The sequence below is a fragment of the Dama dama genome, chromosome 23 (genome assembly GCF_033118175.1).
Source record: "Dama dama isolate Ldn47 chromosome 23, ASM3311817v1, whole genome shotgun sequence".
In the NCBI taxonomy this organism is placed as follows: domain Eukaryota; kingdom Metazoa; phylum Chordata; class Mammalia; order Artiodactyla; family Cervidae; genus Dama; species Dama dama.
In genome coordinates, this window is record NC_083703.1 from 64414064 (window position 1) to 64441926 (window position 27863).

The 27863-nt window shown below is 56.8% G+C and overlaps 2 protein-coding genes across 3 annotated transcripts in view; one reads left to right on the forward strand and one right to left on the reverse strand.

Moving 5' to 3' along the window:
- The first annotated feature begins 2726 nt into the window (after positions 1 to 2726).
- On the forward strand, positions 2727 to 26892 carry MYH7B (myosin heavy chain 7B). The gene is made up of 41 exons (XM_061125693.1): positions 2727 to 2817; positions 4070 to 4176; positions 4333 to 4476; positions 4946 to 5102; positions 5254 to 5311; positions 5414 to 5441; positions 9064 to 9087; positions 9235 to 9327; positions 9466 to 9529; positions 10642 to 10740; positions 11415 to 11518; positions 11606 to 11744; positions 12041 to 12159; positions 12252 to 12401; positions 12584 to 12754; positions 13877 to 14056; positions 14151 to 14283; positions 14368 to 14444; positions 14933 to 15020; positions 15190 to 15307; positions 16970 to 17093; positions 17195 to 17331; positions 18323 to 18578; positions 19535 to 19777; positions 20452 to 20628; positions 20717 to 20862; positions 21177 to 21267; positions 21345 to 21734; positions 22588 to 22714; positions 22805 to 22923; positions 23008 to 23204; positions 23320 to 23669; positions 23839 to 23963; positions 24064 to 24179; positions 24640 to 25036; positions 25115 to 25240; positions 25326 to 25496; positions 25596 to 25700; positions 25782 to 25877; positions 26346 to 26488; positions 26557 to 26892. The coding sequence occupies exons 1-41, from the start codon at positions 2727 to 2729 to the stop codon at positions 26867 to 26869; spliced, it is 6093 nt and encodes a 2030-aa protein (XP_060981676.1). The 3' UTR covers positions 26870 to 26892.
- Positions 26862 to 27863, reverse strand: part of TRPC4AP (transient receptor potential cation channel subfamily C member 4 associated protein) — a 67755-nt gene continuing 66753 nt past the window's right edge. For both annotated transcript variants that reach the window (XM_061127130.1, XM_061127129.1), the window contains exon 19: positions 26862 to 27778. In XM_061127130.1, the coding sequence (XP_060983113.1) occupies positions 27641 to 27778 (138 nt within the window). In that variant the 3' untranslated portion in view covers positions 26862 to 27640. The remainder of the gene's footprint in view (positions 27779 to 27863) is intronic.

The following is a 27863-nucleotide window of genomic DNA, read 5'->3' on the forward strand; positions in this document are numbered from 1 at the left end:
AAGTTCTCTGAAGAGCATTAAAACAGAAAGATGTCCTCAAACTTCTCTGGCAGTCTAATTGTTAAGACTCCGGGCTTCCACTGCAGGAGGCGCAGGTCTGATCCCTGGTCAGGGAACTGAGATCCCATGTGACTCTGCCAATTAAATAAATATCAGGTTATCAAAAAAGAAAAGAAAAAGGGACTTCCCTGGTGGTCCAGTGGCTAAGACTCCACACTTCCAAAGCAGGGGTTTCCAGGTTTGAACCCTGGCCTGGGAATGAGATCCCACATGCCAAAATCAAGAGTTCACATGTCACTAAAGATCACAGGTGCCTCAACAAAGATTGAAGATCCCATGTGCTGCAACTAAGACCAAATACAGCCAAATTACAAAAATAAAATAAAATAAAATAAAATGATGATATTCTCACAAATATGTGGAGAGAAAGAAGAAAGCAATGCATATAAATTTCAAAACAATCTATGATATTTAGAAGAGTAGTAGGTGAAGGAGTGATAACTGAAAGAGGGTTGAGGGGGATGATGGTAATTTGGTGGGGGGGGGTGCTGGTAATTTTGGGTTCTTGAACAGGATGTGTTTATTTTGGGAAAATTCATCAGACTGTTCAAGAATATTCACCGCAGCCCTGACTGTAATGGCAAAAAGAGAACAATCTAAATGTCCACTTTATCATTTTGTAACATGGGGAAATATCTGCAGGATGAATTACCAACAGGGTCTGGGTGATTGTAATTTTGATAGACATTGCCAACGTTGGCCATGCATTTTTTTTTTCTTTTGGCCATGTATGGCATGTGGGACCCCAGTTCCCCAACCAGGGATCCAACCTACACTCTGCTTTAGAACCGCAAAATCTTAACCACTGGGCTGCCAGGGGAGTCCTTGGCAATGCATTTTAAACTAAGTTTTTGTGTAACACACATACCATAAAGTGCATACATCTTAAGCTTACAGCATGATTAGTTTCAGAGAGAACACACCTGTGTAGCCACAGCCCAACTCAGTTTATAGAGCATTTCCTGCATTTCAGAAGCTTCTCCTGTGCCTCCTCCCATCCTTACTTTCCCTCAAAGGACCACTCTTTCACTTTTATCATCATTAGTTAGCTTTGCCTGTTTTGAACAATATACAGTTGAAAAAGTATCTTTGAAATTATTTCCGTGTATTTTATAGACTATAGATATGTCTATATATTTGGTGCTGGTAGCTTGTTGGTATGGAAGATTTCTCTTTGTGAGCTCAGCCCGAGACACCTGGCAAGAATCCTGGCTCTGGACCTCTTTGTGTCCAGTGTCGGAGGTTTCAGGATCCTTTGATTTTCTGACTCTAAAATTCTGTGGCACTACCAGGGCCTGAATGGGGTGATACACAAGGAGAGCCAGAAAAGTGCTGAAGGCAGCTGGAGTGTCAGCACCCTCCTCTCCTGATGAGAGTAGGGTGCAAGAGAGGGCTAAGGTGGGAAGTTGGCTTCCTGTGAATCTTCAATGCCAGGATGAAGGAGGCTCCTAACTGGTCTACATTTCCTCTATTTTCTTCCTCTTCAGCCAGGTTATTCCTTTTCACCTGTGGTTCTGCTTTTCTTCTTGTGTGATTTCCCCAGGGGAAATTTCCCAGGGGACCTGGGAGAACTGGGGATAGAGGGGAGCAGAAAGGGGAAACGACAACATCCAGGTGCTTGGAGAGGGATGTCTCACTCTCTCTGCTTCTCTTTTTTTCTTTCTTTATATTTTTTAATCTTTTGGCCGTGCTGCGTGACATGTGGGATCTTAGTTTCCCAACCAGGGATCAATCCCGTGGCCCCTGCATTGAAAGCATGGAGTCTTAACCACTGGACCTCCGCTCCCGCCCAGGGAAGTTCCCGCTTCTCTTTTTGACTTGGTCTCGGCCACTGCTTTTTGGTGAGACTTGACGAGTGCTTTCCTTTCCCTGGGCCTCAGTTTTCTGGATGTACAGAGAAGGTTGGACCAAATAGTCCCAGAGTGCATCCTGTGGTTCCCGCTCTCTGAGTTTCCTTGCTCTTCATTTCTGAGCGTGTGGACATATTTCTGGGTACACCAGACTCCCTGAGACTTGGTTTCTCTCCCCCAGCACCTCTGTCTTCCAAATCTCCCCCTGCCTTGCCCCTGCCCCTGTCAGTCTGAATCTCAACCTCCCAGTCTCTGAGTGGAGTGTCTCTCTCCGCCTTTGTGATCCCTTGACAATGGGAGGTAAAAATAGCCCAGGGGCCGAGCTGGTGGAGATAAAAGGGAATTTGCCTTTTGTGTCCTGTGGCCAGGCTGGGGGGGCTGTGACACGTGGAGATTGCTGACATAGCTCTCCTCCGCTGACCTTGACGGCGGCAATAAAAGGGGGAGCCCAGCTCCCAGCCCTCACCGTGGTGCCGAGGTGGGTGATCAGGGCTGGAGTGGGAGCCCGAGGGAGGGCAGCCAGGCTGGTGGGTGAGGGTGCTTGTGGGTTGGCACAAGTCTCTCCATTTCTGTGGGAGAGGATGCTCTGGTGTCTGAGAGGGTGTGTGCACGTGTTGGGGGCTCACCAGGGAGCCTGAGGGGGGACTCCAAAGAAGGACCTACTATTAGGTCTTGGGGGTTGGTCGATCACACCCCAGTTTGGGGGCCCTGCCTCCAGTCCCCTCTCCGGGCCAACTTCCAGTGCCTGCTGCCTTGGACCGCCTTGAACCTCCAAGATCTCTGCTGCTGCATCCTTTGCCTCTCAGTGCCACTACCATGATGGATGTGAGTGAACTTGGGGAGTCTGCACGCTACCTCCGCCAGGGCTACCATGAGCAGATGAAGGTGCACACCGTCCTGTGGGATGGTAAGTGAGGGCAGAGGTGGGCAGAGCCACAGAGAGGCCCTTATGGACTCAGAACAGGAGTGGGGAGGGGCGGCACTCCGCTCGGGTCTGAAGGAGCACTCTGGCCTGACAGCTTTAGCCCCAGAAAGAAAATCCCAGGGACCTAGTACACCTCACTTGTGTGCCTGTGAGCAAGCCTTGGTTTGCTCCTCTGTAAAATGGGACAGCATCACCTGCCTCCTGTGACTGCAGTCTGTGGCCGGAGCCTGAGGCTTCTGAGATGAGAGTGACTGGTGTGTGTGCAGGCTGCCTCCACGTGTCCGTAAAACCTGTGCTGGAGTTATTTTTAGTGCTTTCCCTAGAGCCAAACCCTCTGTTTATTAGGGACAGGAATAAAGGCAACTATTTATGACCCGGTTTGCTCATAGGACAATAATAACAATAGGCAATGTGTATCAAGCGCTTATTGTGCGCCAGGCCCAGAGCAGATGACTTTCCATGCATCATCGCAACAACCTGGGGAGGTGGTGACCAGGGCCAGGGCCAGCTTTGTGGGTGTGTGACCTCTGCAGCTGCCCTGGGGTCTTTAACTCTTTGCTATCACCATCTTGAAATTTTAAATGATTTCTTAACAAGAGGACTTGCATTTTAACATTGGAGCCTGAAAGTTATATAGTTGGTCCTAAGGCACTTGGCTAGTAGGTGACAGGATACCTGAGTCTTTAACTTTCACGATGCCTTTAACTACCATGAAATATGGGCTCCCTGGAGCTTTGGGACCAGCTGCCCGGGCAGGAAGGAGCATAAGACAGACATACAAGATGCAGGGCTTGAGTCTTGGGTGAAATAGGGGAGACAGAACCCACTAATATTAAGTGCCTGACTCTGAGTGTTGCTCCAGAGGAGAACTAAGGAGATGCTCACAATATTTTGCCTTTAAGGGACAGGCCCAGAGAGAATGAGGGATTTTCCACAGGTTGCAGGGCAAATACAAGAGAAGCATGGATCTGAACCGAAGTGTGTAATCCAGGGCTGTGGGGGACCCTTACTTCAGTCAGGGGATCCTTTGAGGAGATCTCTAGGGAAACCTCCCAGTGCTGCCTTTCCAGAAGACAGGATCTGGAGGGATCTTTCCTGGGTACTCCTGTGTCCTGATAGAGGGGCTCCTGGAAGGCACATAGCTCTAGGGACAAGACAGGGGAACCCAGCTGGGCCCCCAACCCCTGGATGCATCAGCCTCTTTCAAAGCCCCAATGCTCTCCCGGAAACCCAGGGAAGAAGCGGGTCTGGGTACCTGATGAACAGGATGCGTACGTGGAGGCTGAGGTCAAGTCGGAAGCCACTGGGGGCAGAGTCAACGTGGAGACCAAAGACCAGAAGGTTTGACTCCCCCCTTTTCCTGGAATTAGCTCCTCTGCCTCCCCGAGGTGTAGCTCCTGGACGGCATGCTCTGGATGAAAGGGGGTCTGGGGGCGTACAGGGGTGAGAGACTGAGGTCACTTGGTTCCTGCCCCCACGATATGGCCTTCCTGGCAGGTGCTGACGGTTCGCGAGGCTGAGCTGCAGCCCATGAACCCGCCCCGCTTCGACTTGCTGGAGGACATGGCCATGATGACGCACCTCAACGAGGCATCCGTACTGCACAACCTGCGCCAGCGTTATGCTCGCTGGATGATCTATGTGAGCCGGGGACCGAGGAGGGGCCACGGGTGGGATGGGGCCGTGCGTGGTGGGGGCGGGGCTAGAGCGAGAGCCACAGCTCGGCGGGGTTGGGACCATGGGGAGGGGGCGGGGCTGTGTGCGGTGGGGGAGCAGGGCTAGAGGTAAGGTAGGGTGACGTCATGGGGCTGAGGGGGCGGGGCCACCGGCTGGTGGGCGGGGCTGGAGGTGGGGCTGGAGGTTTGGTTACGGGACTGTAGGGGCGGAGCGGCAGCCTCAGAGTCGCTGGGCAATGGGCTGTGGAGGTGGGGCCACGGGCTGAGGGCAGGAGTGAGGGCTAGGGCGGGGCCAGGACGGCCACAGAGGTGTGGCGTCGCACCTTAGGCAGCTCCTTTTGGGGAATTTTTGCAAAGATCATAGTTTTGCGAGGGCTAGAGCTTGAGGATGGGAACTTGGCCTCCAATAACCCATCTATACTCTCTCTTCCCAGACATACTCGGGCCTCTTCTGTGTCACCATCAACCCCTACAAATGGCTCCCGGTCTATACAGCCTCCGTGGTAGCCGCTTACAAGGGAAAGCGCCGCTCGGAGGCCCCGCCCCACATATACGCGGTGGCGGATAACGCCTACAATGACATGCTGCGCAGTAAGGGCTGCCTTTGACTCCTCTCCCCTTCCTGAGTCCTCTCTCCCTCCTGAGACCCCTCCCCCGGCTCCCGGATCCCCTTGCATCCACTCGCACTGCCATCTTTTCGATCCCGCTGGACATTGAAGCATAGTCGTTCTGTCTCTTCAAGTGGGAGCTGGCCTGCAGTCTGAAGGTTCCCACCTGGTCCTTCCCATTTCTGGCCCTGGGTGGCGGAGGGGCTGTCCCAGCGCCAAGGATACCCCAGGTGTTCCACCTGTGGCTGGTCCCTCACTTTGGCTAACTTCTCTGTCTCCTCCCCTTTCTTCCAGACCGAGAGAACCAGTCCATGCTGATCACGTGAGTGTGGGGCTCTGAGGATGGGGTGGGAAATGCTGGACATTTGGCAGGGAGGGAGGGAACTAAAATCATTTCCCGAGATTGAATAATTGAATACAAAGTGCTAAGGGCAGGGGTTTTACCACCTAGAGCCAGTGTCCCAGGTGAAGCTAAATTATAGCGTCTTCTCTGCCCCTGTTCTGAGCAGATAGGCAGAAAAAGGATGCCAGACTGATCGCCAGCCCTCATATCCCCTGTTCCTAGGGCCTGGAATCTTTCACCTTGATCTTTTGGGAGTTCTGATTCTGGCTCAAGGAGGGAGGAGGAGATCCCCTTCCCTTTCCTCTTTATTGTTGTTATTGTTAGGTCGCTCGGTCATGTCTGACTCTGCGACCCCATGGACTGTAGCCCACCATGCTCCTCAGTCCATAGGATTTCCCAGGCAAGAATACTACAGTGGGTTTCCATTTCCTCCTGTAGGAGGTTTTCCTGACCCAGGGATTGAACCCCTATCTCTTGCACTGCAGGAGTCTTCTTTACCATTGAGCCACCAAGGAAACCTTTCCTTTTTATTATCAGCTTCTTATTTCTGAATCTTATTTATAACCCTTTGTTTGCCTCCTTGGGAAAGTGGTAGAATTCTTACATACCAAGTTTAGGTCCAGCCAAGCCAATATGGACATCAGTTGCGTGTGAGTGTGTGTATGTGTGTGAGTGTGCAGCCTGCTGGTTAAGAGTAAGGCCTTTGAAACCAGAAAGACCTGGATTCAAGTTCTCATGGGTCTACTTCCTGCTGGTGCCCTTGGTCCTCTGAATCTCATCAGTAAAAACAGGACAGTCCTACTTACTTACCGCAGAGCTATAGGAGTCAGCTGGTGAATGTTTGCATCTGGCACCCAGCAGAAACAGCTACATGACCTCTCTAAGCCATATCCCCTTCTCTATCAAAAGAGGGTGATGATGGCACCTGCCTTACAGGGTTCCTGAGGCTTCAATGAACCAGTTCAGGTGAAGCACTTGGCCCAGGGCCTGGCAGTAAGTTAGCGCTCAGTAAACAGTGGCATCATCTGTTTTCTCATCTCACTGGGATGATCTATGCTGGTTTGTTTTGTAAACAATTCAACGCCTCTGGGAGTTGACCCATCTCTGAGGAGTTTTGGGTTGAGGGGCTCCTGAGATGGGACTTGGGTGTGGGGAGGGCAGAGGCACCCTGCTGGAGAAGTAGGGTGCTGGGGGGTGGGAGGAATTAGAGTAGCCAGATGGACATTGGTGACTCATGTTTGTGTCGTCCAAGGGGAGAATCGGGGGCCGGTAAGACCGTTAACACCAAGCGGGTCATTCAGTACTTTGCCATCGTCGCTGCCCTGGGAGACGGGCCGGGCAAGAAGGCCGTAAGACTTGCCCATGCGGGCACTGCTCCCTGCTGCTTCTCACTGTTTTTTTTCTTCTTTCTTTTTTTCTCCTTTTCTTCTTCTTCTTCTTTTTTTTTTTTTTTTAAAGTTGATTCCCCAGAGCCTCTCTAGCCCTGCCTGAGCCTCCCACCCTGGTGGCAGACTCTGGCCCGAGCAAGGCTTGACCAGAGAGACTGCGGCCATTCTCTGCCATGTGACGTAGTTCCAGGCTTGTCTCACTGCTCCCACCCCTAACACAGAGGGGCGGGACCACATTGCTAGTCCTCAACACTTCATGTAATTTTTCCCTTTCATATTTTCACGACCTTCATATTTTAGAAGTTTACCAAGCAGGCTGTTTTTACCAAGAAGTAATAATCGGTTTCTTGGTTTTCATGCTCCAGTTACCTGCTGTCAATCAAACAAGGCAGGTTCAGCCAGAGCCAAGGGCACTTGGCCTTCTCAACAGCCAAGATTATGGGTCACTTTTATAACCTATGATTTCTTTATGGTTTTTGAAATTTTCTGAAACAACAGGGGACCAGTATTTTGGGGTTTTTTAAAATTTGTTTTCGAGGTACAGTTTTCCTTCCTAGCCCTATGGCCAGATGTTTAGAGATGTGTGGGCACCCCACACCCACCACCAAATGGATTGACTTTTCTTTCCAGAAGCCTAAGGCCTCCACCCACCCAGCCCTCACTCCTGGTCTTGTTGAGCCTTGCTTTTATTCTGGGGCATTTTTCTTTCTTCTTTTTCTTATCTTTTTTTTCCATTTAAAGTTTTTTTTTCTTTTTCTTTTTGCCTTTTCCTGTTTTCCCATTTGATTTTCTTGTTTTTTTCTTTTTTTTTAATTTCAGTTTTGGTTTTTTGTTGTGGTGGTTGTTTTTCTTGTTTGGTTTTGTTTTTGCTGTTGACTTTTTTGGTACTTTCCTCCCTCCCCTCCACCTCATTTTCCCAACTCCCAAAATGTCTCTGAGGATGCTACAGAAAGTTGGGGCTTGGTCCAGAAACAGAAATGGAAGGCGGGAGCTGAAGAGGATGCAGCCAGAATGGGTGGGGCTAGGGGGCACTTGGGCAGAAAGGAGCCCTGTATTGTGGATTTGAGGTTTGGGGGACCTGTCAGGCAAGGGAGGTAGAGAGAAAGGCTGGTCCACAGGGGCCCTGGGTGTTGTAGCTTAAAGAACTTATCAATCTGCCTCCCCTCTGCCCCAAATTTGACCACATCTATCAGAGGGAGCCCTGTTTAAAAGCCCTGGAGCTGAGTGTGTGGGGCGGAGCTCAGGGGAGGGTTCCTGCCATCTTCCTCTTGTTCCTGTCTCTCCAGCAATAGCTCAGGGGGATTTTTAAGTCTTGGGCTCTCTGGAGGTGAGTGAATCACCAAAATCTCATGGCATGGAACAGGTGGCATGGCACCTGTCACTCCAGAATCCATTCCTTCCTTTCCCCCTCTTTTTTTCCCAGGCTGCTGGGATCCATGGCAGGGAAGAGATAGAAAGGGAGATGGAGGGAATATGAGGCTAGGAGAGCAAGTGGGGAAGAGTCCTTCAGTTCAGCAAGTCCCTCTAAATGAAACAGTTGGCTTTGGGCGTCATGGGAAGCAGGATGCCTGGACTCAGCATCTGCCCTGCCCCTGATTTATTGTGTCATCTTGAGCAGATCACTTTCCAGCTCTGAGTCTTAGGTTCCTCATTTGCAAAGTAGGACTAATAATATGCACCTGGTGGGGCTATTTTGAATAATACTCGATGTACAGTTGTACAGTGAAAATGCACCCAATCACAATACAAAGAAATGTGAAGAAGGGCCGTCACAGAGGGAGGTGAAGGGTCAGAAGGTTTGGGCAGGAAGAGTTTCTTCCAGCCTCAGAGAATCAGAGAAGACTTCCTAGAGGAGGGAGCTTTTGAGTTGGGCTCTAAAGGGGAGTAGACTGTAGTCAGGAACTTCTGGGACTTGGAGCAGGGTCAGTTCCGGGGTTGTGGGAAATGAAGGGAAATGGAGGAGGCCAGAGACAGCTTTGGGGCACTGTGGGTAGGAGACACCCAGATGCAGCCCCTGCCTCAAGCACCTCCCTGACTAGAGCTCTGCCTGCTCCATTTCTTGCATTTCTCCATCTAACAGTCCCTGGAGGATCAGGCATAGGGAGTGGGTGACTAACATTCAATGTCCTGCTAACTCACCCCACTCCCCCACCTCCACACCCCTTCCTGGTGAGACCTCACACCCTCTAACATTGTCTTCCTTCTCCTCCCAGCAATTTCTGGCCACGAACACCGGGGTAGGTATGGGGCTCATGTGAGTGGGGCAGGCAATAATTATGAAGTCCTGGGGACCCTCCCTCCCCTTCCCCTTCCCAAGCAGAGGTGGTCTGGGATGGGCTAAGACCCAGGACCACTGGGTGAGAAACCCCTCATCCTGCCACCAGGGCACCCTCGAGGATCAGATCATCGAGGCTAACCCCGCCATGGAGGCTTTCGGCAATGCCAAGACCCTGCGCAATGACAACTCGTCCCGCTTTGTGAGTGGCTGCAGTGGGAGACCAGGTGGGGTTGGGGCAGGAGGGCAGGGAGGTGGGGAGACACAAGGTCTGGGGAGCCCTGGGTGGATGGAGCAGCACTGCCCGGGCCCCTGACTGAGGCTGCTTCTCTGCCCACAGGGCAAGTTCATCCGCATTCACTTTGGTCCCTCTGGGAAGCTGGCATCCGCGGATATTGACAGCTGTGAGTCCAGGAGAGGGTGGGGAAGGAGGAGGATGGGGAGAGGCCCAGGCCTGCACCTTCCCACTCGGATTGAGCAAATTTCATCAAGTCCTTGGGGTTCCCACCTGTCCCAGATGCTGCTCTTCGTGCCCAGGCCACTGCCCAACTCATGCCACCTCACCTCTCACCTGGAACTTACCCACTGCCTCCACGTGGTCTCCCAACCTCCATTCCTCTGCCTGATCTTCTTTCAGCCAAAGTGATCTTTTTTTGGCTACTAATCTGACCACTTCTCATTCCTGCCTAAAAACTTTCTCCAGATCCCATCATCTTAAGATGGAGACCCCCACCCTTACCCCACGATGACCCCAGTCTTTTCTCTGGCCCTCCGTCTGGTGGACCTGTGCCCCTCCTGTCCGGCCTCATCTCTGTGCACCTTGAGACTCTGTCCTTCCAGGAAGGTCTCCCCCAGTGTGTCTCTGGGGTCATCACCCATCCCTCCTGACCCAGTCCTGCTATGCAGACACTGGGTGCCCAGGTCACATGCACAGAGGGACCCCCCAACATTGACTGCTCCCCATCTTGGGATGCAGGGCCAGATCCTGACGGACAAGCATAGGCAGGTGGTGATGGGAGGAAACACTGTCATTTACACCCTGACGGGCCCGTGTGCAAACACACGGAGGCTCTGCTCTCTGCACACAGTGACACACCAGCACTGCTCTGGGGGGAAGGAGCGGTCTGTGGGTGGAGGAATGACAGTCTAGATGAAAGAACAAACCAAGATCCACACACAGGGGATTCCCTGGCGGTCCAGTTAGGACAGTGAAGACGTGGCACTCGGTGCCAAGGGCCCGGGTTCAGTCCCTGGTCAGGGAGCTAAAATCCCACAAGTCACGTGGCCAGAAAAGAGACCCCTACACAGACACCCACATTAATACACACGCACTGGTGTACAGACACACACATTCCCACACTGTGGCACATGTGCCAATGGAGAGACCTCCTGCAGCACATGCCGGGGGTGTGTGCAGACACAGCGCCTCTGTGAAGGCCAGCCCCTTCCCCCTGCTCCTCAGCCCTAGTGGGGTGACTCACTCAGGACAGTAGGCCAGCTCCTCCCTTTCCCCCAGATCTCCTGGAGAAGTCACGGGTGATCTTCCAGCTGCCCGGCGAGCGAGGCTACCACGTCTACTACCAGATCCTTTCAGGAAAGAAGCCAGAGCTGCAGGGTGAGGCCCAGCAGCCCAATGGGGTGGGAGTCAGAGCATGCAGGTCTGGGTGGCAGTGGGGCTACCCCGCCCTATCCCGGGCCCCCTCAGACCAGGCCCTGGGCTGCCTGTTCCCCCACTGTTCTGGGGTCTGTGACATCCCTTCTTCCCTGGAGACCCAGCATTCCTTCTATCCACCCACCCCGTTCCTGAGATTTCTGGTTCCTGCCGAGCCCTCTCCTCCTCGTGCTGGAGAACGGGCCCCTCAGCACCACTGCCCTGGCTATGTTGTCTCTCCTGCTGTCCTGAGATTAGAGAGGTTCTCCCCAGCACAGAGCGGGGAGCAAGAGCTCCATCTGGGCCTGGCTCACCTCTCTGTCAAGCCCCTCGAGGGCAGAATCTGATCCTCCCTGGACCCGAGCACCCAGCACGGGGTCTGGGTCAGAGGGGTGGCTGTGAGCAAGGGTCAAAAGGTGAGTGAGATGTAGGGAACATGGCTCTTTCCCCAGACTCATAAAGAAAGAGAAGCCTTGGGCACAGGAGTGGAGGAGAGAAATTCCAAGTACAAAGTCTAGAGAGGTCTCTAGAGTCTCCTGCCGTAGGAGCACCCAGGACCCACCACACTGGGATCAGGGGAAGGAAGAGAGCTGGTGAACTCAGCCGACCCCCCCCTTTCTCGGCCCCGTGTCCCCCAGATATGCTGCTTCTGTCTATGAACCCCTACGACTACCACTTCTGCAGCCAGGGCGTCATCACCGTGGACAACATGGATGACGGGGAGGAGCTCATGGCCACTGATGTATGTCTGGTGCAAGGGGAGCAGATCCCTTGGCTCCACTGGACCCTGAGGAGCCCAGAGTTCTCTGAGTCTTCCCCTCCCCCACAGCACGCCATGGACATCCTGGGCTTCAGCGTGGAGGAGAAGTGTGCCTGCTATAAGATCGTGGGGGCCCTCCTGCACTTCGGCAACATGAAATTCAAGCAGAAGCAGCGGGAGGAGCAGGCTGAGGCCGACGGCACCGAGAGTGAGGCGCCCTGACCCTGACCTGACCTGACCCAGTCATTCTCTTGACCCTGATCCCAGCCTCCAGTCCGTGACCATTATCCCTAAGCCTGTCCACAACCTTTGACTTAGGTCTGGCCCTGATTGTAAAACGTGACTTCTCAATTCCAGACCCTCACCATTCTGAGCTGTATAGTTTGCTGACCTTGAACTTGACCTCTGCCAACCTCCCTCTCCTAACCCTAAGTTGAGACCAGTAGAGCCCCCAAGAACCCCTATTCTTGGCCTCCTCCCCATCTCACCTGTGTGTCCTGCCAGGTGCTGACAAGGCTGCCTACCTGATGGGGGTCAGCAGCGGGGACCTCCTCAAAGGCCTTCTGCACCCCCGAGTGCGTGTGGGGAATGAGTATGTGACCAAGGGTCAGAGCGTGGAGCAGGTGAGCTGCTGGCAGGCTGGGGCCCACCTGGGGATGGCCGGGACAGGGTCGGCTTCTTGCCGGGTCCCAGCCCAGCCTCCCCACAACTCCAGGTGGTGTTTGCCGTGGGGGCTCTGGCCAAGGCCACCTACGACCGGCTGTTCCGATGGCTGGTGTCTCGGATCAACCAGACTCTGGACACCAAGCTGCCCCGTCAGTTCTTCATCGGCGTCCTGGACATTGCGGGTTTTGAGATCTTTGAGGTGCGGGCAGGCCCACGCCCCTAGGCTCTGTTCTCTCTGGGGTGGAGGACCATGGGGGTGGGTGCAGGAGCCCTGGGGGTTTGCCTGGAAGCGGGGTGAAGTCCTGCACATCCCTGTTCTCTGTGGGCCTCCCTGTCCCAGTCTATAAGGAGGCCAGCTGAGCTGGGCGCTGCTCTCTACAGTTTAACAGCTTCGAACAGCTGTGTATCAACTTCACCAATGAGAAGCTGCAGCAATTCTTCAACCAGCACATGTTTGTGCTGGAGCAGGAGGAGTACAAGCGGGAAGGCATTGACTGGGTCTTCATTGACTTCGGCCTGGACCTGCAGCCCTGCATTGACCTCATCGAGAAGGTGGGGCCTGGGGCCAGGTCACTCCAGGAAGGGAGGTGTGCTTGTGTGTGATTGAACATGTGCAGGCATGCATGTGCGTGTGCATTGAAGTGAGCATGGGTATATGAGCATGGCTGTGAGCGTGTGTGTGTAATGTGTATATGAACAGAAATGTGTGCCAGTGTGTGACTAGGTGTGTTAGACATTGAGTGTGATTGTGTGTTGGTGAGCAGGGTACATGTGTGAGCATGCATCCCTGTTGCACTGCTGACAATAAGCCCTATTGTAGCCACAGTTTCATTGGACCCTCAAAACTGTCCAGAACTACAGGGCAGGGTAGGGTGTGTTTGTTTATTTGTTTATAAGACATTACACATATTTCCCTATGGTACAAAGACTAGAAGGAAAGAAAAATCAAAGAAAAATGGACAAATCAGAAATAGAGGGGAAAAAATATTTCCCCCAATCCTACCACAGCATGTATACTCTCCATCCTTTATCCTTGGCATCTCTTTTCTCTAATGTACACAGACTTACTTCTCATCCTACCTTTTCTCTGAAAGTGTATTCTGGGTGTGGTGCTTTGTTGAAGAAGGCACAGTGGTTCACGCAGCAGATGATGTCCATGCATTTCTGTAATCTCCTACCTGTGAACATTCAGGTGGTCAACAATTCTTTGCTGTTATGGCAGCAATGAAAGTATTTGTGTCCCCATTTTGCAGGTTAGAAAACTGAGGCTTAGAGAGGTCTAAGGGCCCCATAACCACTAAGTGAGGAAGCCAGAGTTTGACATCAACTGCATTTTTTTGACTGCACCATGTGGGAGAGTGTGAGACCACAGACTTCAGGGGTGTGTGGGTGCAGGGGTGCTGGTTTGAATTTGCACACTTCTTATAAGCAAAGAGAACAACTCAGAGCTGCGAGTTGGTCAGAAGCGGGTTGAAAGCCAAGCCACAAACTTTCTTTCTTAGAAGACAGGGCTCCTGGGTGCAGATCCATTCTGCCTCCCTTTGGGCAGATGGTGGCTGAGGTTGAGGGGTCTCGGGAAGCTCCCAGAGAGAGGGGCTCCAGGACGTGGGGGTCCAGCCCAGCCTGGATGGACTGGCGTGATGGAGACCCTTCACGCTTGTGCCCTGTCCCCAGCCGCTGGGCATCCTGTCCATCCTGGAGGAGGAGTGCATGTTCCCCAAGGCCTCAGATGCCAGCTTCCGGGCCAAGCTCTATGATAACCACGCGGGGAAGTCGCCCAATTTCCAGCAGCCACGGCCTGACAAGAAGCGCAAGTACCAGGCCCACTTTGAGGTGGTCCACTATGCAGGCGTGGTAAGTGCCTGTTGAAAGCCCTGCTCTTGACCTCTCTCCCCCATTCCTGGGGTTCCCCCACCCCTCGGGTCAGCACCTGCCTGGTCTCTGGCAGGTGCCTTACAGCATCGTGGGCTGGCTGGAGAAAAACAAGGATCCGCTGAATGAGACGGTGGTCCCCATCTTCCAGAAGTCGCAGAACAAGCTCTTGGCTACTCTGTATGAGAACTACGCTGGCTCCTGCTCTAGTGAGTACCAAGCAGTGCAAATCTGCAGGGAACTCATGGAGGGATGTTCTCTGCAGTGAGTGACTAGCTCCATGTCTATCCTAGCTGAGCCCCCCAAGTCCGGGGTGAAAGAGAAGCGTAAGAAGGCAGCATCATTCCAGACGGTGTCCCAGCTGCACAAGGTGAGGCCCCGTCTAGGCCCCGTGCAGGCCCCCACCCTGCTGCCTTCACCCGGTCCTGGCTCCTTGCTCGGTCCCCTGCACCCGGGGCGGGCGGCCGTTAAGACTTGCAGTGATGTTTAACTCCTCTCCACGTGAACATCACAGCAAGTCTGTGCTGCTTCCCGTCCCCACGCTGCCTGGGCAGGGTTTCGGGGGGATGGGGTGGGAGCCACGGGGCCTGTGGGAGGGCTGAGGATCGGTTGGGGGACCTGCCTGGTCAAATGGAAGAGGGCCAAGGGTCACAAGGAGAGTCAAAGGGTGGCGCTGCAGAGACCTAGCACTGGAGGTGCCCAGTCCTTAGCAGGCTGGTTCATCTTTGGCGGGCTGGTCCATCCTTAGCAGGCTGGTCCATCCTTGGTGGGCTAGTCCATCCTTGGCGGGCTGGTCCACTGCGGCTTCCAATCCTGCTTCTCTGCCCTCTTGTGCTTTCTCCCCTCTCCCTTCCCCAGGAGAACCTCAACAAGCTGATGACCAATCTGCGGGCCACGCAGCCCCACTTTGTCCGTTGCATCGTCCCCAATGAGAACAAGACCCCAGGTAGTCACCCCAGGGTGGGGGCTGCTTCCCCATGGGGGGACATGGGAGGGAGGGGATGGGGTGGACCAGAAGCTGGGTCATCCCTCTCCGCAGGTCCTGCATGGCCTCGAATTCCTGAAGGTGTGTCCCCTGACCGCTAGTCTTTTCCTTTAACCTCCACCGTGCCCAGGGGTCATGGACGCCTTCCTGGTGCTGCACCAGTTGCGCTGCAATGGGGTGCTGGAGGGGATCCGGATCTGCCGACAGGGGTTCCCCAACAGGCTGCTCTACACTGACTTCCGGCAGCGGTGGGTATCTCCGGGACCCAGCCTTGGCTTCTCCTCAGCTCCCCCGCCAGCCACCTTCCCTCTTACCTTCCTCCCAGGTGGAGGCAGAAGGCTGGCTGGGGGTGGGAAGGGCACCGAGGAGGATGCAGGGGGGTGGGGAGGGGGCTGGGGGGCATCCCAGTGGGAAATGCTAGTCGGTGAGACCTGAGGGAATGGGCTGGGGGAGAAGTGAACAGGCTCGGAGTTAATACTGCAGGTGCAGCCAGCAGGGTTTGCTAATGTACTGGAAGTGGAAAGAGAATGAAAAAGACAGAGGTGACTTCCAGGTGTTTGGCCTATCAATTGGGGAGTTGGTGGTAGATTTACTAAGAAACCAAGATAGATCTTTAAACTTTTGGTAGGGGGAGGTAGGTGGACAGTGGATTGAACTCTCCTTGGAACATGTCAGATTTGAAATGTTTCCGGCAGGAAGCCCAGGAGGGAAGTCGGGCAGGCAGAGCCAGGTGTGGATTTGGGAGTTGAATGAGGGTTCACATGGACTAGGCTTTATGTAATGCCTGGCAACGAGTGCTCGGTCAGTGCTGTAGCCTCTCTGCCTTCCCTTTATAGGTTTGATTTTTGTCTGGTTGCAATTGTCCATGGGCCCCTCCCCCTTCAGAAGTAATTGGGGCCATCCACGCTGACCATTATACATGTGTGTTTGTAGAAATACTTTGCACATGGGTGCACACACACACATGAGCACACATGCATGAGTGCACACACATATGAGAACACACACACATGTGTTCTCTCTGTTTTTTCCCTGTAACCATATGTCTTGGGGACTGTTCCTTATTAATAGACATAAGTCTGCATCATCACCCTTTTTTAAAAAAATTAAGACTTTTTTTTACAGCAGTTTAAGATTTGCAGCAGAATTGAGGGGAAGATACAGAACATTGCCACAGACCCGCTGCCCCCGCACATGCACAGCCCCCCCCACCCCCCATTATCAGTGAACCCACCAGAGCGGGGCATCTGTTATGGTGGCCTCGTAATCACTGTCTATAGTCACCATCACCGTCCACTCTCGGTATTGTGCCTTCTAGGACTCCGGATAAATGTAATGACATGTAGCATCATCCATTTTGTTATGGAGTGAAGTATTCTGTAATCTAGTGACCTGTGCTTTGTTTATTAGTCCCTTAGTGAGGGGCCTTTTGTGTTTCCAGGGTTTTGCCTTCACAGTGTGGTCACTGCAACCTGACCCACACGGCCCTGTACACACGTGCAAGCATGTTCCTTTAGAAGTGGGTGTGCCGGAACCCTTGCTCTTGTTGATCACAATTCTCTCCCAATGCTTCTTCAGTTTGTGATATGCTGTAACGCATCACCTTCTTTATTTTTTTTTTTTGCCATCTCAAAAAACTGATAAATTGTTAAAAATTATGTTAAAACTTTTAACAGTGCCATAGGCCTTCTGTAAATATTGCCGCCTCTTAAAGAACTACTGAAGCCATTTAAACATTACCTGAGCTTTTAAAGCAGAGTATGCCCACTCCCCCAGTATCACGAGATTGTCAAGTGTCACTCGCCAGCTTGTTCTGTGGAGCCTCCACTCCAGCCTCCGAGAGGCCAGCCTCTCCAGTCCTCTTCTCCCCGTCCAGCAACCCCCTCACCAACCCTTCCCCACCTGCTCAGGTACCGCATCTTGAACCCCAGCGCCATCCCGGATGACACCTTCATGGACAGCAGGAAGGCTACAGAGAAGCTGCTGGGATCGCTGGACATCGACCACACCCAGTACCAGTTTGGCCACACCAAGGTCGGGGCACAAGGGAGTTAGGGTCCTGACATGGTGTGAGCAGGTGCTCTGCAGGGGCTCATGCAGACGATTGAGGGTTATACCTACCGTGCCCACCCCAGGTGTTCTTCAAGGCTGGGCTCCTAGGCGTCTTGGAGGAGCTTCGCGACCAGCGTCTGGCCAAGGTCCTGACGCTGCTGCAGGCACGGAGCCGGGGCCGCCTGATGCGCCTGGAGTACCAGCGCCTGCTTGGAGGCAGGTGGGTACGAGGAGAGGACTGGGACACAGGGTCAGGGTACAGCCACTTGTCCCCCAGCTCACAGAACCTCTAGGCTCTCTGAACCTGGTCGTACTGTCCTAGAGGTCAGATTTTGCATATGGCTGGATGAGTGTCTCTGAAGGGGCAAGGCTCTGTCTGCTCTGTGCCCTTTAGCCCCCAGCTACCTACCACTTCCTCCCCTCAGAAGGTGGGGAAAGAGAGTCCATCTCTATGCCAGGCCATCCCAGAGTGTGGTCCTGAGTGGGAATAAAGGCAACTAGTGTTTTCGAAGAGTGTTATGTGCCAAGCCCTGGGCGAGATATTTTGTTTGAATTTATCTTAGTTAAGGTACAGGATGGGCTTCTCACGTGCCTCTGGTAAAGAATCTGCCTGCCAATGCAGGAGATGCAGGAGACCTGGGTTGGGAAGATCCCCTGGAGAAGGAAATGGCAACCCACTCCAGTATTCTTGCCTAGAGAATCCCATGGACAGAAGAGCCTTGTGGGCCACAGTCCATGGGGTCACAAAGACTCAGAATCGACTGAGCACACATGCAAAGTACAGGACAGTCCTAAGAGGCAGGTGACTGTCTCTGCTCACCAGAGGGGGTGTCTGAGCAGAGAGAGAGGCGTCAGCTGGCTCGTGCGGGGAGGTGGGAGGCTGGGATGGGAGCCTAGGCTGTCTGACCTTATATGACAGTCGGTGGCTTAACCATCCCTGGTGTCCTGTCTTCAGGACTCTTGCAGGGACCACCAGACCATTCAGGGTTTGTGGGCTCCAGCCCTGGAGGCAGTCCTGCATGCCCTGGGCCTCTCCCTAAACCTCATCTATAAAGCAGAGGATTAGGACCTATTTGAGAGGCTGTTGGGAAGGTTAACGTGATCGACCACACACTGAAGTGTTTAGTGCAATGTCCGGCCCAGGGGAGGTACTAGGGAGCTTCGGGGCTGTACGAAGGGGCAGCTGTGAGCCTGCGGCCACCCCTCCCCAGGGATGCCCTGTTCACCATCCAGTGGAATATCCGTGCCTTCAACGCTGTCAAGAATTGGTCATGGATGAAGCTCTTTTTCAAGATGAAGCCGCTGCTCCGCTCGGCGCAGGCTGAGGAGGAGCTGGCGGCCCTGCGGGCAGAGCTGCGGGGGCTGCGGGGGGCCCTGGCCACCGCCGAGGCCAAGCGCCAGGAGCTGGAGGAGACGCACGTCAGCGTCACCCAGGAGAAGAACGACCTGGCCCTGCAGCTGCAGGCGGTGAGGCGGGGAGGGGCGGGCTTTCTTTCTAAAACCTGGTGCCCCCACCCCCGGGCATCCTCAGGGAACCCCAGGCCGCTCTGAGGAAACAGCACAAGCAGAACCCACCCCCACCCCGGCCAAGGCCGACCTGGCATGTGCTGCGTGCTCAGGCTTCACCTGGGTCCTTCTTGCTCTTCTGGAGGCTCATAGGCTCACACCTGCATGCGGCCTCCTAGTACCCAACCTCCCCGCCCAGTCTGCGCACGTGCCCCAGTGCTCCCACACCCTGGGCCCCCATGGCTTCCTGCTAAAGCCTCCATGGAGCCCCATCTCCCCAGCTCTCTCCTCCTCTCCCTCCCTGAGACAGTGCCAGGCTCCCTTCTCTGGTTAAGGGCCACAGGAACCCAGGCAGCAGGTAACAGTAACAACCAGAAGGCAGAGATCAAGGGTCCAGATCTTCCCCCAAGTCCATAGAGCTGTTCCTTCCTTCGGCAAACACCTTGAGTGTCAGGCCCCACAGAAGCTCTGGAAACACATTGCTGGGAAGACAGACCAGTGCTCACAAACCCACCTGCTAGAGCAGGAGATGGTTATCCGGTCAGGTGGTGAGGAAACAGCATGGTGGCCAAGAATCTGACCCTCCATGGCCACACAGGACCCTCCCCACCCCGACTTCAGTGAGGGCAGACGTGACCATTGGCTTCTCTCCTTGAGCCCTTGTTTGGGCCTTTCTCTGGGTCGCCCCCCCAGCCTAAGGTTCCCCTCTTGCCTCCCCTGGTCCATCCCTCCTCTTGAACCCTCATCCCACCACACCTGATTGCCTTCAGGGCCAAGGTCATGGGCATGGCATTCCTTGGTCCCAGAACCCAACTGAGCTTGTGTCAGGCCTTGGCATGGAGAAATGAGCTTTCTGCCCAGGACCTGGCCTGGGGTCTCTCGGCTGTCCTGACTCTGATTCCCATGTCCCCCTCCAGGAGCAGGAAAACCTGGCAGATGCCGAGGAGCGCTGCCACTTGCTCATCAAGTCCAAGGTGCAGCTGGAGGCGAAGGTGAAGGAGCTGAGCGAGCGGCTGGAGGATGAGGAGGAAGTGAACGCAGACCTGGCTGCCCGCCGCCGCAAGCTGGAGGACGAATGCACGGAGCTCAAGAAGGACATCGATGACCTGGAGCTGACGCTGGCCAAGGCCGAGAAGGAGAAGCAAGCCACGGAGAATAAGGTGTGGATGTGGGCTGGTGTGGGTGTGGGCTGGGCTGGGGTGGGGTGGGGCAGAGCTGTGGGGCCAGGCACCTGCAAGTCCCACACCTGTGTGGCCCTGGGCAGGTCTCATCCTCTCTGAGCCTCAGTTTCCTCCTCTGTCAAATGGGGCTAATAGCAGCACTTCCCTAATTAGGGCGGGTGAGGATTCAGTGTGCGAGCATTCGCCACCTAGCCTCGCATGTAGTAGGTGCTCAGCAGATGCTAGTGATTGTCATCCACCAGCTCCATGTGCCCCAGGTGCCTTCCCTCATTGAACCCTCCCAAGAGCCCATGTGGTTCACACTCTGGGGGAACTGACTCCATTATACAGGAGGGGATAGTGAGGCTCTGGGAGAGGGTGAGCTTCTTATTCAGGTTCTCACAGGTGCTCCCTGAGGAAGCCAGGACTAGGGAACAGCTGCTTAAACACCCGTGAATCCCCAAATAGCTGGCATCTGTTGATCTCTCAGTGCTGGCCAGACACTGGGGAAGGGCTCAGTAATCCCTTGAGGAGAATGCTACAACCATCCCTTAAGGATGAAGAAATTGAGGCTCAGGATGAACTGACTCGCCTAAGGTTCTCTGGCTGGAAAGGGCAGCTGCTCAGGCCAGAGTTGGGGGAGGCAGCCCCACGGTGACCTTGGCCCGACACAGGTGAAGAATTTGACGGAGGAGATGGCGGCGCTGGACGAGTCTGTGGTCCGGCTGACCAAGGAGAAGAAGGCCTTGCAGGAGGCCCACCAGCAGGCCCTGGGTGACCTGCAGGCTGAGGAGGATCGTGTGAGTGCGCTGGCCAAGGCCAAGGTCCGGCTGGAGCAGCAGGTGGAAGACGTGAGTTGGGGCCACAGCAGGGGGCTGCACAGAGGGGCTGGGCCGGCCAGGACAGGGGGGAGCCCACCCACCCTGCCCTGCCCCGCAGCTGGAGTGCTCCCTGGAGCAAGAGAAGAAGCTGCGCATGGACACGGAGCGGGCCAAACGCAAGCTCGAGGGGGACCTGAAGCTGACGCAGGAGTCAGTGGCAGACGCTGCCCAGGACAAGCAACAGCTGGAGGAGAAGCTCAAGAAGTAAGAGTGGGGAGGGCCCAGCCCGGACCTCCTGGCCCCGGGGGCCTCCTGAGCCGGCAGCCCGCTTCTCGTAGCCCCCAGGACTCCAGTCAGTGTTGCATCACAGCAGAGGTTGAACCGTAGGGTGAAGAGGGGTCATCTAGGGCCAGGCTCTAGGGCCAGCGCTTGAGAGGGAACATAGGGGAGATCTCCAGGGCTACTCCTGGCAGCATGCCTCACAGGATAGCATGTGTGCTGGGGGTGGTACCCAGGTGCCCCCGGCAGGTTGGCGGCAGTTAGGACCTGGGCCGGCTCATGCCCACTCTCTCTTCCAGGAAGGACTCGGAGCTGAGTCAGCTGAACCTGCGGGTGGAGGATGAGCAGCTCCTTGGAGCCCAGCTGCAGAAGAAGATCAAGGAGCTGCAGGTGCGTGAGGGACGGGGTCAGGCAGGGACCCGGGTCAGAGGCCCACGGAGGTGACCCTGCCGCCTGCCCATCCCCAGGCTCGGGCCGAGGAGCTGGAAGAGGAGCTGGAGGCCGAGCGGGCGGCCCGGGCCCGTGTGGAGAAGCAGCGGGCAGAGGCGGCCCGGGAGCTGGAGGAGCTGAGCGAACGGCTGGAGGAGGCGGGCGGCGCGTCGGCCGGGCAGCGCGAGGGCTGCCGGAAGCGTGAGGCCGAGCTGGGCCGGCTGCGGCGGGAGCTGGAGGAGGCGGCCCTGCGGCACGAGGCCACGGTGGCGGCCCTGCGGCGCAAGCAGGCAGACAGCACGGCCGAGCTGGGCGAGCAGGTGGACAGCCTGCAGAGGGTGCGGCAGAAGCTGGAAAAGGAGAAGAGCGAGCTCCGAATGGAGGTGGATGATCTGAGCGCCAACGTGGAGACCCTGGCCCGCGGCAAGGTGTCAGCCTCCTTCCTGACTCCGACCTCTGACCCGCCACTAGCAGCCCACCCTCACCAAACCCCTCCTGACTGCAACAGCTGACCCCACCCTCTGAGCCCCGAGCACCCCCTGCCTATCTGACACCACACTAGTGCTGACCCTGTACCCGATCCTGATCCTCGGCCCATTCACCGAGCACCCAGCCCGAAACCCCCCATCAAGGTCCCACCTTGACGCCAGAGGATTTTGACCCAGCATCCAGTTTCAACTTCTCAGTCTTTGACCTCTGAATTCTGACCTCATCCCTATCTTGTTTTGGCTTCCCTGGTGGCTCAGATGGTAAATAATCTGCATGCAATGTAGGAGACCTGGGTTTGATCCCTGGGTCGGGAAGATCCCTTGGAGGATGGAATAGCAACCCAGTCCAGTATTCTTGCCTGAAGAATCGCCGTGGACAGAGGAGCCTGGTGGGCTACAGTCCATGGGGTCGCAAAGAATCGGACATGACTGAGCAAATAACACAGACGTGTCCTGAATCCCAGCACCCAACCCTGACCCTTGACCTTTGTACCACCTAATCTTAACAACTGACCTGTGACCGCTGTCCCCTGCTGACTTCAGACTCTGGTATCCTAACCTCACCTTGATCCACTGGCCTTAGGACTGGTTCAGCCCACTCACTTCTGACACCCACGTTTTAAGCCATAGCCCAGCACTAGAGTCTGTGACCCTGAACTTGGGGTTCTGTTCTCCCTTTGATTCCTTGGCACACATCTAGCTTTCCAGTTCCGGGCTCCAGTCTCTGATTGGCGGCCCTAGATCCTGCCTTGTGGGTCTCTGACTTGTTCTGATCTCTGACCCCGGCTCCCAGGCCAGTGCAGAGAAGCTGTGCCGGGCATATGAGGATCAGCTGAGCGAGGCCAAGATCAAGGTGGAGGAGCTACAGCGGCAGCTGGCAGATGCGAGCACCCAGCGTGGGCGGCTGCAAACCGAGAGTGGTGAGGCGCCGGGCTCGGCTGGGCCACGGCGGGGCCTCCGTGCTGCCCACTCGCCTTCCCCTGACTTGCTGGCTCCCCTTTGGCCTGCAGGGGAGCTGAGCCGCCTGCTGGAAGAGAAGGAGTCTCTGATTAGCCAGCTGAGCCGCGGGAAGGCCTTGGCCACCCAGAGCCTGGAGGAACTGCGGCGGCAGCTGGAGGAAGAGAGCAAGGTGGGCTGGCCGTGGGCAGCCACGGAATGGCGGGGGCGGAGCCACGGGGCCGGCCCCATGGTGAGGTCACTGGGCTCTCTGCAGGCCAAGAGTGCGCTGGCTCACGCCGTGCAGGCTTTGCGGCACGACTGTGACCTCCTGCGGGAGCAACACGAGGAGGAGGCCGAGGCCCAGGCAGAGCTGCAGAGGCTGCTGTCCAAGGCCAACGCCGAGGTGGCCCAGTGGAGGAGCAAGTATGAGGCGGATGCCATCCAGAGGACTGAGGAACTGGAGGAGGCCAAGTGAGTACCCTGCTGGCCCAGCCAGCACCACCTGGGGGGAGGGGGCAGGGCAGGGTGGGGTGGGGGATGCGGGGCTCAGCTATGCGCCCACATCCCATCTGTTCCCGGGGCCCAGAAAGAAGCTGGCGCTGCGACTGCAGGAGGCAGAGGAGGGGGTTGAGGCCGCTCACGCCAAGTGCTCATCGCTGGAGAAGGCCAAGCTGCGGCTGCAGACTGAATCGGAGGACGTGACCCTGGAGCTGGAGCGGGCGACCTCGGCAGCCGCGGCGCTGGACAAGAAGCAGCGGCACTTGGAGCGGGCGCTGGAGGAGCGGCGGCGGCAGGAGGAGGAGATGCAGCGGGAGCTGGAGGCGGCCCAGAGGGAGGCCCGCAGCCTGGGCACCGAGCTCTTCCGGCTGCGCCACAGCCACGAGGAGGCCCTGGAGGCCCTGGAGACGCTCCGGCGGGAGAACAAGAACCTGCAGGGTACGGCCCGGCCTGGGGCCAGCGCCGCCCTGGGGCTCACTGGGAGTTCCCTCCGAGTCACAAGGGCAGGGTGCCCTTGCAGGGGCAGCCTGGAATTACGGGTGGGTGAAGTGATGTGGCTGCAGCATGAGCAGTGGGGTGGCCCCGCGGTGCCCTGTTCTCTCTGCAGAGGAGATCAGTGACCTCACAGACCAGGTCGGCCTCAGTGGGAAGAGCGTCCAGGAGCTGGAGAAAGCCAAGAAGGCGCTGGAAGGAGAGAAGAGTGAGCTCCAGGCGGCGCTGGAGGAGGCCGAGGTCAGGGGCGGGGCAGACGCTGACCCGCTGGCTCCCCTAGCCTCCCTTCTCAACACGCGGTCACGGACCCCCTGGCTCAATGGCTTGCTCCGTACCCCAGGGGGCCCTGGAGCTGGAGGAGACCAAGACTCTGCGGATCCAGCTGGAGCTTTCCCAGGTCAAGGCTGAGGTGGACCGGAAGCTGGCAGAGAAAGACGAGGAGTGTACTAACCTGAGGTGCGGGGAGGGGGCTGGCCCTCCTCTCCAGGCTGACAGCCTCTCCCGTCCCAACTGCATGAGAGCGGAGGGCAGGAGGTGTTGGCTGAGCCCCAGCGTGCACACAGACTGGCGTGACACCTAGTCCTCCCTCCCCAGGACTTTCTCGGCAGGGGGATTATTGTCCACAGTTCAGAGGTGAACCTAGGAGAGGCCAGAGGACTTGCCCAAGGTTACACAGTGGAGGCAGAGCCAGCGTTCAGTCCGTGTCTGTCTGCTCCAGAGCCTCACTCTTGTCTGTGAAGTTGCTCTGATGGGCGACAGGCAGGCATGAGGGGCTTGAAACCAGGGAGGGACGGGTCCCTTAGTCCGCAACGGGTTTACGTCTCCAGCGTTCCTTTTGCGTCTGTCAGCAGGTGTGGTGCCCGGGCCCCTGCTCCTTGCAGGTCACCACGCGTCCTTCTGTCCCTCCCGACCACAGGCGCAACCACCAGCGGGCAGTGGAATCCCTGCAGGCCTCCCTGGATGCGGAGACTCGGGCCCGCAACGAGGCGCTACGGCTCAAGAAGAAGATGGAGGGCGACCTCAACGACCTGGAGCTGCAGCTGGGCCATGCCACCCGCCAGGCCACGGAGGCTCAGGCCGCCACGCGGCTGCTGCAGGCCCAGCTCAAGGAGGAGCAGGCGGGGCGGGACGAGGAGCAGCGGCTGGCGGCCGAGCTCCGTGAGCAGGCGCAGGCCCTGGAGCGGCGGGCCGCCCTGCTGGCTGCGGAGCTGGAAGAGCTGCGGGCCGCCCTGGAGCAGGGTGAGCGCAGCCGGCGGCTGGCGGAGCAAGAGCTGCTGGAAGCCACCGAGCGCCTCAACCTCCTGCATTCCCAGGTGGGCACAGAGGGGGTCACCAGAGCGTGCGGGGCGGGGGCCTGCAAGGCCCGACTCTAAAGCTCTGCTTCCCTGCAGAACACAGGTCTCCTGAACCAGAAAAAGAAGCTGGAGGTGGATTTGGCCCAGCTGAGTGGGGAGGTGGAGGAGGCCGCCCAGGAAAGGCGGGAAGCTGAGGAGAAGGCCAAAAAGGCCATCACTGATGTGAGGCTGGGCCGGGGCTGTGGGTGCCCAGAGCAGAGTCCAAAGGGACCGTCACCTCCTGACCAGGCCGCCACATCCCCCGCAGGCGGCCATGATGGCGGAGGAGCTGAAGAAGGAGCAAGACACAAGCACACACCTGGAACGGATGAAGAAGACTCTGGAGCAGACGGTGCGGGAGCTGCAGGCCCGGCTGGAGGAGGCAGAACAAGCCGCCCTCCGGGGCGGGAAGAAGCAGGTGCAGAAGCTGGAGGCCAAGGTGTGTGCGGCCTGCCTCCCAGTCTGCTGCCCTGGCCGGTGGGTCAGCCCCGGGGAGGGCAGGCCAGGGGCTCCAGGCCCACCAGCTGGCTGCTTGCAGGTGCGGGAGCTGGAGGCCGAGCTGGACGCAGAGCAGAAGAAGCACGCAGAGGCCCTCAAAGGGGTGCGGAAGCATGAACGCCGGGTCAAGGAGCTCGTGTACCAGGTGGGTGACCAGGACCACCTCGAGGGAGGCCCTAGAGCTGGCCTGCTTTGGACAAGACCTGAATCCCCTTTGCCTGCCCAGGCCGAGGAGGACAGGAAGAACCTGGCTCGCATGCAGGACCTGGTGGACAAGCTGCAGAGCAAGGTCAAGAGCTACAAACGTCAGTTTGAAGAGGCGGTGAGTGCACAGGGATCTGGGTCTTTGGGGCCCAGTACCAGTCAGGATGCCAGTGGTCACCCCACTTCTACAGCTGGCCCCAGTCAGTGGGGATGCCAGCAACGGTCAGGCCTGTTCCACCTCTGGGCTGTGGTTTCCCCCGCGGTGGCTTTGTGTCAGCTGGGACAGTGACCCCACTGCCCATTGGGAAGAAAGACAAGTTTCTAACAGCTCCAGCAAGACACAAGCCCTAGCTCTGTCTCTGGGTGGACCCCTCTGCTTTCCCCTTCCAGGCAGATCTGGCACCCGGGCACCTCTGGAACGAGTGGCTCCGTGCCCTTCCTTCCTGCCGTGGGGACTGGGGAGGGGTGGGGAGGGCCACGGGCAGTGGTGGTGAAGCAGACTAGCGGGCCAGGAGAAGCTGGCCCCTTCTGGGGCAGCTGACCCTCTCAGTGACCAGAGAATGAGCAGGCCTGCCTGTGCCCGCAGGAGCAGCAGGCCAACACTAACCTGGCCAAGTATCGAAAGGCCCAGCATGAGCTGGACGACGCGGAGGAGCGGGCAGACATGGCGGAAACCCAGGCCAACAAGCTGCGGGCACGCACCCGGGATGCCCTGGGCCCCAAGGTGAGGTGTGTGTGGGGTACCCTCCCTGCCCTCTGCCTGGGGGCTGCCCACTCAGGCACCCCTCTCCCCTTAGCACAAGCAGTGAGGCTGGAGCCCTGGGCTCTGAAGAGGGACACCTGCTCTCTGCCCCCCCGATCCCAGCCTCTCTTCATTCACACCTGCTGGAGCCCTGGGCTCTGAAGAGGGACACCTGCTGTCTGCCCGCCCCGATCCTGGCCTCTCTTCATTCACACTGGCTGGAGCCTTGCCACCCCAAGCCCTGCTCCACCCTGGATAAACCCTGCGGCTGCAGCTCTGACCGGGTTCCTGCTCATTCTTTGGGGTTCAGGAGGGGAAGGGAGCACATGGTCTCACAGACAAAAGTCAGGCCCACATCAGTCATTTAAAATAAATTCTTTAATAGTCTCCATTTAATTGGTTTATTTGTTGTTAATAAATTGGCAACACAAGAAGGGGCCGGGGGTGTGCTCCCAGGCAGGCTCCCTTGCGGGCAGGCTCAGGCAGGAGACGCTGCCTGGGGGTGGGTGGGGCACAGCCACCCTGTGCCCCAGGGGATTGAAGGAGAAAGCCCCCCCACTTCTGGGGGAAACCCCTGGGATGAACACAGCGGCCAATGAGCAAACAGAACCAGAGGAGCTAAAGGAAAACAAGGGAGGGAGGAAGGGAAGGACAGATGGGCAGGCCTGGGGGAAAGAAGCATTCTCTGGTATCCCCCACCCCTGCCCAGGGGCTCAGAAGCCTCTGCCTGGGTCCAAAGGCCAGGGCAAGCTCGGCTCACAGATTTGGGGAGAGGGCCCACATCTCCCTCCCCACGCCAGGACTGACAGTCAAGAGACTGGGCGGGAGCTCAGACAGAGCTATTTTTAAAAGTCCCCTTAGCTCTAGGTGGGCCAGGGCCCCAGAGTTCTGAACGAAGGGTGGGCATAGCACCCCTGTCCTCATCATGGCGATCTTGAGGGAATTGAGGCGCCCCAATGACCCAGAGCCTCAGGGGCCAAGGGCTTCTAGATGCTCCCTCCCACCCAGCCTGTACCTGAAGACCCGGGGCAGGTGGAGCAGCAGGGAGGCGGGGAAGGGTGGGGGCAGGGCAGGGCGTGAGGCACGCGTACCCCGCTCACCCGCGCTGGCCCAGCAGCCACCCGAGGCCTGGCCCAAGTTCACTCCTCGGTGAAGTCCCTGTCTATGTCCATGTAGGGCTCCTCAATGTAGCTGACAAGGGCAGAGGGAGACTGGCGGTCCGGGTTCAACAGGATGGACACGGTCTCTTTCCAGTATGAGAAGCTGATGCAGGAGCTCTGTGCACAGAGAGAGGGGCCACGGGAAGGGCCCTGGTAAGGGGTAGAGAGCTGCCTTCCACAGGGCCCGGTGGGAATCAGGCGC

What these genes read in the sequence shown, in the direction of transcription:
- MYH7B (XM_061125693.1), top strand. Translation starts at nt 2,727, where the DNA reads ATGATGGATGTGAGTGAACTTGGGGAGTCTGCACGCTACCTCCGCCAG. An exon ending in CTTCCCATTTCTGGCCCTGG is followed by an intron (nt 5,312 to 5,413) that starts GTGGCGGAGGGG and finishes CCTTTCTTCCAG; the next exon opens with ACCGAGAGAACCAGTCCATG. An exon ending in CAATGAGAACAAGACCCCAG is followed by an intron (nt 15,021 to 15,189) that starts GTAGTCACCCCA and finishes CACCGTGCCCAG; the next exon opens with GGGTCATGGACGCCTTCCTG.